This window comes from Lytechinus pictus, chromosome 7, assembly GCF_037042905.1.
Source record: "Lytechinus pictus isolate F3 Inbred chromosome 7, Lp3.0, whole genome shotgun sequence".
Taxonomy (NCBI): Eukaryota; Metazoa; Echinodermata; class Echinoidea; order Temnopleuroida; family Toxopneustidae; genus Lytechinus; species Lytechinus pictus.
The window spans coordinates 7,776,300-7,793,479 of record NC_087251.1 but is presented as its reverse complement, the minus strand read 5'-3'; the positions used below and the strand labels follow the sequence as shown (position 1 = coordinate 7,793,479).

General features: G+C 32.8%; 1 protein-coding gene across 4 annotated transcripts in view; it reads right to left on the bottom strand.

Annotated features, from left to right (window-relative positions):
* The window catches only part of LOC129265046 (uncharacterized), a 28,537-nt gene that overhangs the window by 4,283 nt on the left and 7,074 nt on the right, over nucleotides 1-17,180 (bottom strand). For 2 of the 4 annotated variants that reach the window (XM_054903025.2, XM_064101828.1), the window contains exons 3-18: nucleotides 13,131-13,313; nucleotides 12,553-12,749; nucleotides 12,077-12,188; nucleotides 11,347-11,541; nucleotides 10,467-10,664; nucleotides 9,331-9,444; nucleotides 8,645-8,842; nucleotides 7,686-7,841; nucleotides 6,723-6,925; nucleotides 6,200-6,323; nucleotides 5,467-5,670; nucleotides 4,700-4,900; nucleotides 3,889-4,005; nucleotides 3,160-3,225; nucleotides 1,626-1,767; nucleotides 472-746 (exon numbers count right to left, since the gene is read on the bottom strand). In XM_054903025.2, coding sequence (XP_054759000.2) covers nucleotides 472-746; nucleotides 1,626-1,767; nucleotides 3,160-3,225; nucleotides 3,889-4,005; nucleotides 4,700-4,900; nucleotides 5,467-5,670; nucleotides 6,200-6,323; nucleotides 6,723-6,925; nucleotides 7,686-7,841; nucleotides 8,645-8,842; nucleotides 9,331-9,444; nucleotides 10,467-10,664; nucleotides 11,347-11,541; nucleotides 12,077-12,188; nucleotides 12,553-12,749; nucleotides 13,131-13,313 — 2,685 coding nt within the window. The remainder of the gene's footprint in view (nucleotides 1-471; nucleotides 747-1,625; nucleotides 1,768-3,159; nucleotides 3,226-3,888; nucleotides 4,006-4,699; nucleotides 4,901-5,466; nucleotides 5,671-6,199; nucleotides 6,324-6,722; nucleotides 6,926-7,685; nucleotides 7,842-8,644; nucleotides 8,843-9,330; nucleotides 9,445-10,466; nucleotides 10,665-11,346; nucleotides 11,542-12,076; nucleotides 12,189-12,552; nucleotides 12,750-13,130; nucleotides 13,314-17,180) is intronic. The other 2 variants (XM_054903027.2, XM_064101830.1) reach the window with 1 other exon arrangement.

Below are 17,180 nucleotides of genomic sequence, written 5' to 3'. Positions count from 1 at the left end.
CGATTCTTAATTAGGTAGGTATTTGATCCTGAAAAAAACCAGAGGAAATTCTGGAAAAACAAACTATTATATACTCAATGGCCTGAATTCACAAAAGCAGTTTAAATCAAGAGGGGTGCAATACCATGGACTCTGTAATTTGTGTGTATAATTCAGTGCTTACAATGAGAAACGTCCAATACTAAATACATAAGTGTTGCAAAAGGCGCTTAAATTATGCCAATGTAATGAAAGAACACTTGGCCTTTTATATGGCTTAACTTTGAGCAATTACTAATTTTGTAGCAAGATCATTTGGCACACGATATGAGTACATCTATACAGATGCATGGTAGTCATTTGATTGGATTCTGGTAATGTTACTTCAACTGGTTCCCATCTTTTATCTGAAATTCAGGCCCAATCAAGGGTGTCTATTAATATTGGCAAAGATTGATATTAAGCACAACATTATATCTGTGAATAACTCACCGATCTTATGCAAGACAAGTTTCTGCCACTCCTTCTGAAGGCTTCCTTCTGGAGGCCATTTGAAGGATTCTAAGATGAAGGGTAATACTGGTTTGGATCTCTTCTGGGCTAGCTCCAGGACCTGGCCCATGTGTGAGGTCTCACTAATCTCTGGGCCCATACAGCATATCACAGACGTACAGGAAGAAATATGATCATCAATCAGTTGAGAAATGTTAGAGCTGTTGATTTTGTCTTCAGGAAGGAGTCTTGTTACAAAACCCTTTGCATCTAGTCTGTATGCAATAAATGAAAATAAAAAAAACAGTAATGCACACATGGATATAATCAGTAAACCGTAGTCATGCAATGTTTTTTTCCAATGATAATATTTAAAAAATCTACTCAAATTAAACACTAGCATACATGGGGAGGGGGGAGGAAGCGTTCAAACTTGACAACTGATAACAAAAATCCACACACTGATATTCATAATGCATATAGCATTTTCATTTATTTGATAAAATAGCAATGCTTCCTACTCTTAATTGTTCCTGAATCTATTACTGTATTATTTGTACTTTTCTCTTTCTTTCTTTCACTGCACCTTGGGCACTCTGCCGAGTGGACTTGGCGCATTACAAATCACATATATTATTATTATTATTATGGGCATAAGTGCCGTGCCAGGAATGGAATCTCCCATCAAGCGCCTTATACCACTTGGCCACTGCACCTCCACTTGATTGCTTGTCATAAAAGTTATCTACAAATGGTCCCCCCCCCCCCCCGACAAGGTTTTTCAGGTTCATCACTGCAGTAAAGCAGTTACAGGGATTCAAAAGTTTGACTAACTACAGGCATTTAAATGTGACCAATATCCAAATTGGATTCCCATAATGTTCCCATAACCAATTTCTTAAACAGGGTTAGTAACATCCATAACTTTAACTCTAGTATGTTTGAACTTTCATATTGACCTGTTAATAACAACCTATCCCAAAAAAAATATATAAATAGAATAAAAATAAATGAAAAAAATAAAATTGGGTCACAGATCTGATGTTAAGTGTACACAGGGCTTTGGATACATTTATGTTTCCTCACAGATAAAAAACAAACCATTAATGTGAGCACTATCTAGATATATTTGATGAAGAGTGACTAATACATACCTGGATTGTATATGAGTAGCTTCATTGTATCTCTGTGGATCACAGTGTAGGTAGATAGTATATTTCTTGAGATGATTATCAGGTCGTTTACATGGAGTTGCAGGTCTAGCTCTTCTATCAGCTGAAGTCTGCTTGTGCTGACCTGCAAATAAAAGAAAAAGCAGAGGAAAATATATACATGAGTACATTCAATGTCTTTAACAGTAGTATGCATATTTTTTAATACCAAAACAATTTCTTGAAAGATTAAGTAATGCTAAATGCCCTTTGCGCCAGAAGATGTATATGCAAAATATATTTGTAGATAGTTTAATTTTCAGATAAATTCAGTATTAATTTCCAACTCATAAAATGAACATGATAAGCACAAATCATACAGAGAAAAAATTACTTTCTTAATTTTTAGTCTTGGAGCATATGTATCAATAATACATGCAGCCCCCATGCTCATGTTCTGTAAGTAAAATGAAATCACTAAACCAATCTGTATACTACCTTCAAATCAAATTATATTTGAACTTCCCAAGATCTAATACTACCATAAGGATATTATTACATGTGAAATTCTACATAATATTAGTTGTTAGTTGAAAAGGCACTACTGAATGGAATTCTAAAGCACACAAAAATAATGAGAAAATAAGAAAAAGAATTTGTTGAAAATACAAAAAATACATCTCGCTTATTAGCTCTTCACCCACTAAATCAATTTCACTGTAAAAAATACACCCCATTTAATCTATCGATGTTTTCTTTAATAAGTAATCTATGGTCCCATAATACAGCGTTTAGTAACTCATCATTTGATTTCTACATTTGATTGAACATTTATGATGAATGCAATCAATTGTAACAATAGTTCTTCCATGATTGGGCACTAGTCACTATCTTGATTTCTCAGCTATTACAGTGTGAACAAGCAGTGATATATAAAAAATGCTTTTCTGGTTATAAGTAAAATTGTTTGGAAAGTCAAATGAAAGGACTGGCTTCTACTTTTCCTCTACATGCCTATATGCATTATTTGATCATTTGAGATATGATACTTAAAAAGCCAATATTTAGTTTATAGTTTTACAATAATCTGCATTATCAATACTTATATTCTTTTTTCATGCATGATTGCCTTATGGCAATAGGCGCAATCGATAATAAAACCAAAAGCGAAGTTTCAGCTTCTGCAGTATAATACATGATACTCCTACACATAACCTCAAGTGCAAATGCCCTCTAAAAACTGAACTATTACATAGTCCATTATCCATCTGTGAAAATTTGAAACTAAATTTAAAAAATTCTCATAAATCAATCATAAAGAAGTCTTTGGACACCATCTACATAATAAATAATTTAGTCACCAATCTTCAGACAAAAGAACATGCAGTCCATGACAGCTAGATTCCAGAAATCCAAAAGCAAGTCAATCTTTCTTGACAGGTTTTTAACATAATTTTGCTAAACATCTGGTTTAGACAAAGTTTCATGCAGAAACCAATCCTATCATTTGGCCTTCCATTGATAGGTTCCAACATACCTCGGCGAAACTTTTGTTTTGAGGGCAAGATAGGGCGCATGAGGTATGGTAGATATAGCACAAATTCTGCAAATGTAAAACACAAAACAGCACACCTTGTGTCACTGGCTACATTGGCTAATAAATAACCTTAATTATTTCATTATATTACCATAAAATATTTGGAAATTATTTTATTGTATTAATATCAAATCTATGAAGATGCTCCAAGTTTTAGTAATCGCATGATATAATAAAAAAAAAAAACTTGAAATATTCCAAGTTTCTACCAAGAACGCAACAGACCATACAACGACCCCAACTCTAGATCTAAATCTGCTGAACTGGTATCCATAAACCTGTTTTGATGACATATAAAATATATATGTACTTAACAGGAAGAAAACTTCTAATCGAACTTCTATTGTAACACATTTCATCACATTACATCACATATAGCCACCCTAACCATGGGGTCAATAGTGGTTTTCAAAAAATATTGTATGGTGTCTCTAAGTATTCAAAGAAGAAATATCTCTACAATATAGGAAGGAAAGTGTAAGAAAGGTTAAAGAGATTTCTTTAATTGTTAATTGAAAAAGAAAGTTTTGTTTTGAGAATATCCTCAGTGAATGCCTAATGCATTATGGTACACAAGATATTGACGGATATTTTTTTATTAAGATATCATTGATTAAAGCAAATAGAAGAAACATGAATGGATACAGGAGACATTGATGATAGACCTACCTGCAGCTTTCCGCTGTTTATCAACTTCCATCTTGAAGGCATCAGCTTCTTCAACCCATGTCAAGATGTCTGGGAATCTAGGTGGAGGCTTGTTAATCAGCAAGGAAGCTTCTTCTCCTGTACACCAAACACACAACATTGTAAATCTCTCTTATATGAACATTGATATGCTGTTAAAAAAAACAAATTCTGATCCAGGGATATGATTTCAAACAGTTCAAACCCATTACAAGTACATTTGCAAAACACTTTTTCAATCACTGAAGACACTTGCAAAAGTAAAGCAAAGTATACAATGATGGCCCTGGTCATTCACATAATGATAAATATCATTAATCCACATGGTCTTGATGAAATATTTTCTATAAAGCTAAATATCTAACAATTCACCTCTTCATCATTGACCTGCATTATAAAACATAAAAAGGTCTGATAGATCCATACATATCAACAAACGGCCCGTCTATTTAAAAGAATACAAGAGGACAATTTTTCTACCTAGGGGGTGTTTCATAAAGCTGCTCACGAAGCAATGCATGTCTTTACAATGACTGGATTCTAGAGTGCAAAATGTGAACCAAAAGTTTTTTACCGACAATTCAAACAAACTTCATTACATTTCAAATACTTTAAATCTGACTGATGCAAACTTGTACTTCACTGTAAAAATGTCTTCTCAAGTCTCAACTGTTACAACATATAATAAACATGTGTATTCTTCAACTACAACAGCTGAAATAAAAAAACTGAGATATCCAAATGGCTTTCCATAATCCAGTTGTCCACCCTTGGCTAGCAAGACACTACTTACCATATCTGTAGAGGGTTATAACTGGATAGAAACCACCACCAGGTTGTTCCATGGGTTTGTGATACATGATCTGTCCATTAATACAGCAATATACAATAACAATCTGTCTAGTCAGATCACTAGGAATGTTCTTAGATGATGGATACATCACGCCCCAACCAATCCGGTCACCATTCTCTAAGTATCCATTTAATAGGAACACTGAATAACAGAAAACAAAAGGAAATAGATAAGACAATTATTTCAAAATGACAAAATTTCCACTATCTTATCATTTCTTAACACTTTCTCAGTTTCTAAATTGACATATTTTATTTGTTTATGTGATATAAAATAATATGGAAAATCAAAGTGGGTAGATAATTTTTTCAACACAGTTTGTATTAATTTTGTTCCTTAGTTTCTGTATGTTGCATCTGAAAATATTTTTGTTTACAATCATTATGTTGTATTAGATATACAGAAATTCCAAAATGGAATATTCATTATCCTTGAATTGGCAAATGGTTAATTAACTTGAAATCTACAAACAAAAACCTGCCCATGTTTTCAGACCCACTATATATCACAGGTACATGTTTACTTAAAAGGTTGAGTATCGATTATCAAGTAATTCAAATTTGACATTCCAATATCATCACATTGGAAAAGTGATTTAGAAACATCCAGATCTTCCATTGAACCTCTATCTACATGATGATAATAACCCATCCACTGGGATATCAATTTTACCTGATGACAATGAATAAACAGGTCCTTAAACTTACTATCATGTTTGAGGTAATCCATGTAGCCAATGGAATTGGTATGACAAAAGTAGCGGATATCTCTTGTATCTTTGTTATTGACGATTTTCTTGAACTTGGAGGGCCGCAAGCAGTTTGTCAGTCCAATAACAGGAGCCTTTACTAGCTCTCTCTCATTTTCAGAGAGCTTCTTGCAGTTTATTTCTACTTCAAAGTAACTCCATGCTGAAAATAGACAAAGAATGTTTTCTTAAAGGAAAGCTGTGCTAAAACCAGGGAATATCTTGTCAGTGCTTAGTACCTTTTGTAATAAAGTGCACTATAAATCTGCATATCATTAACGTTATCAGTTCTATTATTATTACCTGTATCTATCATTATGTTTTATCAACTGTAGCCCATGAAGTTATTACATTATGAAAAAAAAATACTTCACCATCACCACAATAACATATTTGGCTGTTCAAGCATCAAATGGATATTAGGTATCACTCCAAAAGAGTAGTTTAAAGCTTTATGGGAAAAAGTTTAATGATATGAATGGAGTTTGATCGAGCATTTAAATCTTACAAAAGTGAAGTGACCTTTCATCCTTTGTGAAAATTCAAATTTTACCATTGATATATGGCGCACTCTCTTGGTATTTTTTTAATTTTTCCTTTAAACACTTCTGATTGCATCCTGACCAAAATTTTTATCTTAAATTGCAAAATACAAATACAAAATTGGCAAAGATTCTAGCTAACTGACATACCATGACACAGTGGTTGAGGTGATACCAGTATTCTGCCTTTAAGCTTTCTTTTTTTCTTCTCGTAGCAGAGTCTATTTCCATTCATCAGTAAATCAGGACTTTTCAACCAATTCTCAAAGTTGTCCTAAAAAAGTTAGGATTACAAAGAAATACAAGAAAATGTTTCATTACTATGTTATATGGTTGTATCAAACACAATTTTTAAACTTGTCCTCTTATACACTAATTGGTGCATTGACAAACATCAAAAGTGTTCAATTAAATTACAGCATTGGATTATTGGAGTGTTATTCTCATCATTTTCAAATTAATATATATCCCAGGTAACAAATTATATCCATCAATCAAAAAAATTGTTCCAAAATTACAACACAACTAAAATATTAGTAAATTATATGGAGGATTTAATAATAAAAGTGGTCTCTGTAAATTTCTGACACTCCATATTTTGGCAATTGAAGTTTTTATGAACTGACCATTAATCAAACCTGAATAATTTCCACAAAAGACCTTCCAAACTGACCTTTGAAAATGAGGGTGGTACATCAGGTCTTGCAGTAGGCCATGTTACATGTACGGTTGCTGGTTCACCACCAAACCCAAGACTTGGATAGATATCTTTGTTGCTTCCCTTGATGATACTCTGACCCATCAATTTTCCATTTTTGATGAACTGAACAACTTTAGTCAGGTCTAGGAATTGCACATATACACCAATTACATCACCTGTAACGAGACAGAAGGGTGATGAATGAAGCAATTATTTCAGAAAAATAGTAACATCTAAGACATTTGTTGAATTGACAAAGGAAAAACAAATATTTCTCACAACTTGACAGAATACATATATGTAATGGAAATTTCCCATTCATTGATTATAAGGGCAATTCCATATTTGTCTTTCTTTTCTAGTTCATTGGAAAAGCTGTAAATGATCTCACATTATGATCGCTTGAGCAGTTTGTAAAACAGAGTAAATATTATAAAAATAAAAACATGTGGAGCACCTCCGGCAGTCTCATTTGCATATTATGCAATTCAATATAGCAGCAGAGCTGACTTTGAAAACAATGATTAATCACAAAAAACACCATTCAAATGATAAACAAAATACTATGTTCATTGACCCTAAATGACATTTGACCTTGATCATGAGACCTATAAAGGAAACTCAGGCAGGATGATTAGTAATATTTGATAACTTCTGTCTAAGTTTCATGAACTAGGACCATATACTTTCTAAGTTATGATTACATTAAAATAACTAAATCTTAGGTTAAGATTACAATGTTGACGCCGCTGTTGGGAAAGCGGCGCCTATAGTCTCGCTCTGCAATGCAGGCGAGACAAGAAGGGTTGATGGGAATGCCCATATGATAGAGTTTTCAGAAGACAAAACTCTAACCACAACTTCCTTTTTTTTCACTTTAAGTGATACTGCATTAGAACAGGTATTTATAGGTGAACTAAGATCAAATCCTCATACCTTTCTCCATTTTTTCAGCTGCAAAGTGGCCATCACTGCCCATAAGTATTTCACCATTAGAAGAATATCCTGCTGAGTCTATAAGAGAACCAGGGACACTGCCACAGCTCTGACCTCCTCTGCTGACTCCAGCACAAATCAAGCTTTCATCATTATCTATGTAAAATATCAATCATTACATTTAGGGACTAAATCCTAACAGGTAACAAACTAATAATTTACCTAGCCAAGGAAACCTAAAGCACAATGTATCTGAATTTCATAACAAAATTAATTACAATCATGGCTGGGATTCCTACTTATGACCCTCATATTAAAGGCATGAGTCGGATACATGTATGTGTTCACACCTAAAGAAAAAATATTGGTTGTTAAACAAGAAATATACTTTTAGAAAATGGTATTGAATTCATTTGTATGTGAAAATAAATAGCTTTATTACAAGGCAACATTCCTCATGAATGGATCCCAACAAATTATTTTCCTAAAAACAAGAGATTCACAAATTTCACGCTCATATTTCAGAGGGAGTAATAAGATAATACAAGAGTCCTCTTATTTGATTCCAAATAAATATAAATAGTACACAAACAGAGAAGCAGCGCACTGTGATTTAAATTGGATTACAGTGCATCCATATAGAAGAGTAATAACTCAAATTTTTTTTTTGTCTACTATCATACAAGGTATGTATTAAGTTAAACGAACCCCTGCTCATCTTCAACGGATAGATTTTAAATAAAATTTTGCGTCCAGAAATATAAAAAAAGCAGCATTGCTGCTTTATAGGTACCATAAAGTATTAAATTGAAGCCCCCCCCCCAAAAAAAAAAAAAAATGAATAAATAAACAAAAATAATAATAATACTAATAAAACAAAAATGAAATAAAATAACACTGAAAAATTCAAATAAATAAATAAATAGATGAATAAATAAATAAACATTGATTTGATTTACTTAGTTCTTCTATCTTGACAGTAAAGTAAGGTTCTGATGGTGTAATGGTCTTGAGTAGCTGAAGAAGCTTCCCATCCTTTAGTTTAGACTGAGGTTTGATGACATCACTGGTTGGACAACCAACAGGTTCAGAGAAACGGAAGTAGCCATTGGTAACTCCTTCTTCATGCTGCTTATTGTCATTCTTAATAGAAGTATCTAGAGATTAGAAGATCAGAAGAGGAAAAAAAAAAGTATTGATCAGATTGTCCAATATCCCTACATTATGGTAAATATATTTGACAATGTCCCTTCTCAAATTAAGAAGGTAGATCACACTACATATCTAAAACCGGTGTCAGCTTGGATAATGCCTTAAAAATCAATATTCCTGAAAATTTCTTGGCAGCACCACTTCTATGGATACCTCAATCTATTATCAAATTACATGTACATCATGTGCTTAACTGCATGTTTTAGATACCGGTAATCACAATTAGTTCAGAGGAATAATCAATATCTTACCTATTATCTTTATATATCATGTAGTTAATATTGGGATGTGTTCTTGGTGTTGTTGATAAAACAAGTTGAAAGCAATAAAAGCAATTAGGCAGTTATACATTGATAAAATGACAACTGACAATGATCCTTGTTTATTTTTAGGTAGAGCGCTCAGGAGAAAAGTTGGTTTGCAATTAACTTACCATTAAAAAGTTCCAGCCCCGGGAATTCTAGTGCTCGCTTTGCTTTAGCTAACCAATCAGTTTTATCTGGAAGCTCCGGTACAGAAGCAGTCACGTTCAGCCTCACACTAGAATCTGAAGTAATAAAACCAAACAATACAAATAGCAATCAAATGGTTCAAAACATACATGTACCCATAATTAAAGGATTATGATCCATAAAGTTATTGACAAAATGCTCTATGCATGACTGGTGACCAGTTCTTGGGTTTCAAAATATTATGAGTAAAGCCCTATTCCTAATTAATTTTTGACAAATTATAATTTGTATTCAAGATGCTTACAACAAAAAGATTTTTTAATCTCCAAAGATCAGACTTATATATAAGCTGTTATGAATAAAACATGATTAAGATTCTGATATGACCCCCAAGAGCAGGTCATCAATCAAGCATAAATTCATGCCAATCTTACAAACTGCTTCATGAAACCCCATTCAGGTCTGTGTCTGGTTTGATATACAAAGCACATAATTCAAATTAATTTCTAATATGGATAGCCAGCAATGGCATCATTCATAATCTAAATTCTGTATGTCTTGAGATGATGTACATATCACTGTGCTTGTTTTTCTGCTCTAATGGACCTGATGCATTGGCGTCATCATAGAGGCTGAAGCCATTGTCTTGCATGCGTTGGTGATCTGCAGCTGACAACTGTGTTTAAGCATATATCTATATCCTCTGAGGGAGGGCGCTATGTGATTATAATGTCATGTGCATAAGGTTTATACTAGTTGGTGAATTATAATATTGCTGGCTTTTTCAGTGACATGAAAAAGGGAACACTTCAGTACTACAGTACTTCTGGGGATGTTTCATAAAAGTTGTCAACAATGACTATTTCAGTGAACTCCTTGGTTTTGATTGGCTAGTAATTACTGATTTCTGACTTTTGCTGTGGTAAATACCAGAGAATAACAACTTGTCATGAGGACAAGCTTCATGGAATGGTGTTCACATGCTGTTGATAAGATCTGATGACTATTGTGTAATCATACATTTCTTTTGCATCCTTGGAGAAAACCTCTGACATAAAAATAGAAAAGCATATAGAGCAAGTTTTCTTTTGTTTTCAAAAGGAAGATTGCGACTCACCTTTACTGACAAATGCACATGTAGGATAGAAACCACCTGTAGACTGAGTTACATTACAATGATGTATGACAGAATGATTTTTGGTGAAGTATACGACTACCATCTGGGAAGCAGTTGAAGGTTTATTTTCAACAAGTAGAAGACCACAGCCAATCGTATCTCCAGTTTTACACTTGCCAGTCTCTCCTAGGTTCTTCCCTGTTAGAAAAATATCAGATGAAGACATGCAAAAAATGACATTATGAGAAGTTTGTTTCTCTGACCTTTCTCTTCATTATTCATCAGTATAGTATCAAATTTTAAAATCCAAGGTAAAAATATCAATCACTTGACTTAAAGGGAACTATCCACTAACCAAAGGGACATGAGATTTAATGATAATCTTCAATAGAATAGTTGAAATTACATGTATATTGTAATATCTATCTCTGAAATTTATGGCAGTCATTCGATCTGAATTTATTTTGGAGTATAATGTAATAGTTTTTTCTTGTTTGCAAATATCAAATTTTGTAATATTTTTGTGCACAAATAATATAACATAATTAATTGCCATTCACATGGAAATTAACTATAAGACTGTATATGATCATAATGTTGCATTCTGGGTAGGGAACATGGGACTATTTGGGTAGTTTAGGACTTTTAATATTCAATGTGGCTGAGGCCCTTGACTTTAATATTCACCAATTCAGCTATGTAAGTGAGTTGTGTTTTTTATTATGAAAATGTCAATAAATCTACATGTACATTACCATAACAGACAGGAAAATTCAATAAGGTTTATAGTAATAGGGCAAACTGATGTATTAGGAAAAAAAAATCATACAAGTATATCATTGAATTTGTCCATTACACTTTACAAACATTGAAAATTTACCCTTTGATGACTGTCCACAATTGAGGATTTTTCCTTTGGTTGTATCATAAGCAATGGTATACTCAGATGTGCCAGGCAATCCTTCATGTCCTGACCAGGTTGCTGATGTCAGCCCTATTAATGGCCCTTTATGATCATCATTAACTGGACATTCACCAACTGATTCTAAGCTCATCTCAAAATACATATTAGAACCTGCAGAGTGGAACAATCAAAATAAATCAATCAATCAAAAAGAAACATGATTTTGATGTAGAATTTACTCAATAAACATACTGGGGTAAACCCATGGGTATATAAGAGGGAACTAAAGCAACACAATTTTAATAATTTCCAGAACTAAGGAGCATTTCAGGAAAGAACTTGTCAAAAGTATGTTTTATCCAAAAGTTACTTTAGGAAATGTGTTTATTAGCCCATCAAAATCAAGGAAGTTGTCAAATCTTGACAACTTGTGGGACAAAAAAAATGATGAAACACTCTCCAGGTTGAACAAAAATTCTGAGGGGAGGCGGAGGAGAGGCAGGGAGAATCAAAACCCTGGATATGCTTTTAGTATATACAGCAAAATACCATAATGTAGTTGACACTTGAACAAAAAACATTTCATTGGATCAATTGGTCTTTGAATCTGTCCAAAGGAAAAAGGAAAGGAAATGGTAAAGAAAAGCAGAGGAAGAGGAAGTGGGGAAGATTTTTTATAAAGCATTGTAAACAGAGTTATACGTACCATCTTGGAATGTACATGGTGATTGGATTGCTCCTATCTTATCATCCAAGATACTGAGTCTATCACCTTCAACTTTGATGTTACTAGATGACATCCATTGATTGAGGTTTGTCTATAAGACAAATAAATATTATCATGTGATAGGCAATGTAATAGGCATCTTTCCTTACAAGGCAAAAAATACAATGCTCTATACTTCTTTTACTATAAATTCTGGACTTTCAAGTTGATAAGTGAGGGAATATTGAAAAAAAATAAATGAAAGTGGTAAGGAATATCATGATATCTGCTCAGTATATGATTTTTGTTTTCCACAATGAAAATATGATTGAAGAATGTCTTTACAAAATTAGTGTTAATGGTACAGAGAGTGTATCTGTTTGGTTAGAATGAATATGTCCACTAACGCTCTCCAAATGTAAAGGATATTTCATAATGCGTTGATGTTGTACAAGTAACTTGTAGATCACTCTTACCATGGATAATTCAGGAACAGTAGAACTAAGCCACTCTACATGTAATTCTGCTGGACCCCACCATGCATTGATTGTAGGATACAGGTTCCGAGCTTGTATTGTAACCCACTGTCGACACTGGATCATGTCATTCTTCCAAATACAAACCAAAGACTTTTGAGCAGTGAGTTGTTCTATTACAAGTGTTATTGTATCCCCTGTAAACAGTGAAAACAAGAAAAAATATCTGGATAAAATTATGCCTATTAATTTCTAACTAAACACAGGTAAAAGAGTATTTAAATGACTTCTGTTTTTTTATGCAAAATTCAATACTATAATCATGTCAAATTACATATAATTTTATGAAAATAACTTGGCCATGTCTCTTTCACTGTATTTGTATTTTTGTCATCTGTAATGGCATCAGGATATGTCTATAAAGCTATATGACTCTTTTTTTTTTACTAAATGAAATTCATATCTCATAAAATCAATGTAAAAATGTCCTTCAGTGGGAGTCCTTTATACTGTTTGAGGAAGAAATTTCTTGGACAGAATATGTCCCTCCTTAAATAAAAACACAGAAAATTTCTTACCTTCTGTAAAGGAGGAAGACTCATTTTTTCTACTCTCTCTACTAGGAGACGATACAGATCCATTATCACTATGGATCATAAGAGCATCTCGAGATCTGTCAGGTGATTGTTCTTCCTCATCATTCTCTATCTCTTCGACAATGGGTTCGGAACTGATTCCAATCCCTACTGATGCATCTTTGCCTGGAATTTTTGATAAGGCCTCAGATTCAAATTCCATAATCATATAAGGATTTTTTTTCTTGTCTCTGTTTTTCTTTCTAATAGAACAGCAGATTCATGTGATTGCCATTTCACTTCAAATATAGGTATACTGTACAAGCTGTTATTTTTGCGTACAGAATTTTTTGCGAATCGCGGGGGTCCCGGAACGGGATGTTAAATTTGCAATCAGAAGATGTACAAAACACTTCCACAGCATTGGGGAGAAGCTATAACTAGTGCAAACCATGTGCAAAACTATGTTTCACATAGACCTAATGCTGATGTGTGACATATACATTAATATGTCCTGGTAAAAACAGTTACAAACTGTAACAAATTGTGGAAAAAAGTGGCTTAAATTTCACTTTTTGTACCTTTAGATCTAAAAATTCATCATGTCACGGTTTGATATACAGTGCGTCCCACAAAAAACGAAACCGAGATTTAGCGATGATTTATCATAACTTAATCGCAAATACAATAGACAAATGACCTACCATTTTAAAGCTTAGAATCTCCTCTTTCATCTGAAATTACTTATATTATTTCTCATTCACGCATGAGTGAGCAAAAACAATTTGAAAAGGGGATACCAAAAAATCACTTGGCAGGCCGTATCTGGGTTTTAAAAAGAAAACCAAATTTTTAAAAAGTTCAATATCTGCTCTTTAATTTGATATCTCAATTACAGAAAATGGTCAAGAAATAACAAAGTTCTGGTTATTTGAAATAAGGCTTGAATTTCAATAATTTCATAAAATGAAGATGTTTTACAGGCTAGCTTTCAAACTCACTCGACACTCCGTTTTGTTGACGATCAGCCATGCATTAAGTCTTTTGTTACCGTGCGATAGCTTCAGTGGGAAACCGGTGAAAAAACGTTTATTAAATGAAATTATGGAAATACAAGCATCGTTTCAAGGGATCATAACTTTTTTACTACTTGACCATTTTCTGTGATTTAGGTATCAAAGAAAAGAGAAGATATTGAACTTTTTAGTCATGTGATTTTCTTTATGAAATTCAGATACCCCCCGCCAAATGAGTTTTTGGCATTCTTTCTTCGAATTGTTTTTGCTCAATCATGCGTGAATAAGGAATAATCTAAGTAATACCAGATGAAAGAGGAGATTCTAAGCTTTACATTGGTAGGTCATTTGTCTATTTTATTTATGATTAAGTTATGATAAATCATCGCTAAATCTCGGTTTCGTTTTTTCTGGGACGCACTGTATAAGAGTAATCTTTTGAAGTTGTGTTTTGTTAGATTCACTTTGTAAATAGTTGGTTTCAGTGCAAAAATGTTGAATTCTGCGAACAGATTCTTACCCCTCTGAAAGCTCTAGTCATGTGACTTATGAATATTAATGAGTATGCAAATAGCTGCCAAAACGTGTGTATATAGTCAATCAGATGACAATAAAATCAAATTATTTCATGGAAAATACATTCTAATATTACAGTGAGTGAATTAATATTGATAGAATTATGTAAGAAAATAGTTTAGGCTCTGATTTTGTTTGAGAAAAAAAAAAGTGAAATTCTAGCTAACTTTTTGAATCACTAACTGTACTTTCTAAACCTTATTTTTTGTACATATAAAGGTGCATATCTCATTTTATTCACTTCACAGGATGTTTTCAGTAGCAAAACTTTGCTGTTGAGGACACTGGCACTGACTGATAAATGTGTCAATATTTTTGAGCGTTTTCGCGGCCGATCAGCAATCTGCGAAAATAACAGCTTATACAGTATTCTCTTGAATCGGTTAGGAACTATTCAGTGTACAGGGTAAGTCCAAGAAAAGGTCACCCTAGAAGGCAAAATTTCATTTTTAATTTAAGAAGTTATCTTTGATGGGGTAAGAAAGCACAAATGTTGAATTTTAAAATTTCATTGAGAAAAATTTCATAATATGCATATTTATGCTAATTTAGGGCACCTAATTTGCATAATTGGTAAAATGGGCGTTACATTTGGGACAATTATAAAAACTCATAGAAAATCAAAACAAAATTTGTAAGATTTAGTCATAGGTGGGACATGGAGCCCCTAACATCTTATTGCCTTTGGGGACAAAAAGTGGTGTCATCTAATTAAATATGCAAATTAGGTCTTGTCCAAGAATGGAATGTCCCATACGTAACATTTTGAGGATGTTTGTTTAAGTTATTTCTCATAATACAATACTTGTATTGTTGCATCTCTGGGAAGTTCTAATTTATTAAGTATTAAAATGTTATACCAAAAAAAGTTTCAAAATATAGTTTACTTTTTAATTAAAAGTTAATTAAAAAATTGTTACGTATGGGACAACATGTTACGTATGGGACATTTGCACACAATGTCAATGGGGAGATATGTGTACAAAGTGAGTGGAGAAAAACAAATTTCAAGAGTGCTAAAAAAAGTGATTATTTACCTTTTCTTTAGTTTTTAAAGACTGATTTCTTATGAATACTGATTAATGAAAACAATCGAAATGAAAAAATTGTGAAAATTGAAAAATATGAAAAAAATAAAAAACAATAGAAATTCATAAGAAATTCATGAAACCATGAAAAACAAGAAAAAAAATTGTTGAAAAGGCTAATTTCCTTTTCAGTCATATCAAATATGTCTCAAAATAGAACATTTCAAAAGAAAAAAAATTATTTGTTCTGTACATATTTCAAATTATTTTAATTTTTGAAATTATGGGAAAAATTGTGTACATTCTCTTTGGGGACAAAATGTCCCATACGTAACTGTCCCATACGTTACATGTCATTAATTTGTTTAATTAGAGTCTGTAATTAGAGGGTTTGGGCTTATGGCATGAAACTTGCCTTAGATATACTAGAGTGTTGTGACTTCTATCACACTAAGTTACAAGTTGTCAAATGAAATACTTTAAGAGAATTCTCAACTTGAAAAAATGTTTTAAAAATTGTCTTTTTTCTACGTCCCATACGTAGCGGCACATCTTTTCTCTCTAAAAGGTCAAGGTCAAGGTTATTTTTCACCATTAGTGCATGATTATTCTTCTCCTAGATGTCTACCATCATGAGGGTATTCAATCTAATCAAAGTCATTAAACACTATTTTCAGGTCATTAAAGCCTCGAAATGTCCCATACATAACGCGTGCGAATTCTTGGACTTGCCCTACACTGTATATCCCCATATTTCTTTAATAGAGGCTGACAATACTTTTGAACTAAATAAAATCTACCATACAACATTATAAGGTCTTTTGTAAACACTTAAAATACGTGAAGCAATTCTTATCATTTTTCATCTTGATTCATGAATAATCTAAAGCCTTATTTGATCAAATTGTTTTTTAAACTATCAAAATAAGGGTAAATTTCCAATTCGTCTTCTGCCAACTCGTCTACTCCCCAAATGGTCTACATGTACCTTCATTTAGTCTAATGACATTCCGTCCATCAACACTTCGTCTAACAACCATTTGGTCCAATCATCACTTTATCTAATTACCAGTTTGTCTATGACCATTTTGTCTTCTAACCAGTTGGTCTAATATCCATTTCATTTCCATTAATTTTGCCCAACACTTATTCCTATTAGACTGAATGGTATGTGGACTAAATGGCTATTGGACCAACTGGTTGTTAGACGAAAGGGTGAGTGGATGAGATGGCAATTAGACCAAGTGGATAGTGGACAAAATGATGGCAGACCAAATGAGAGTAGATTCATTGGACGAATTAGCAGTAGATCAATTGAATATAGATCGAAATCAAAATAAGTAAGAAAGTTGATAAATAATGTTATCGCTGATTTTTTTTTCATTTCAAAGTTCATGTATCAGAAATAGTAAATAGAATTAACACAAATTAGA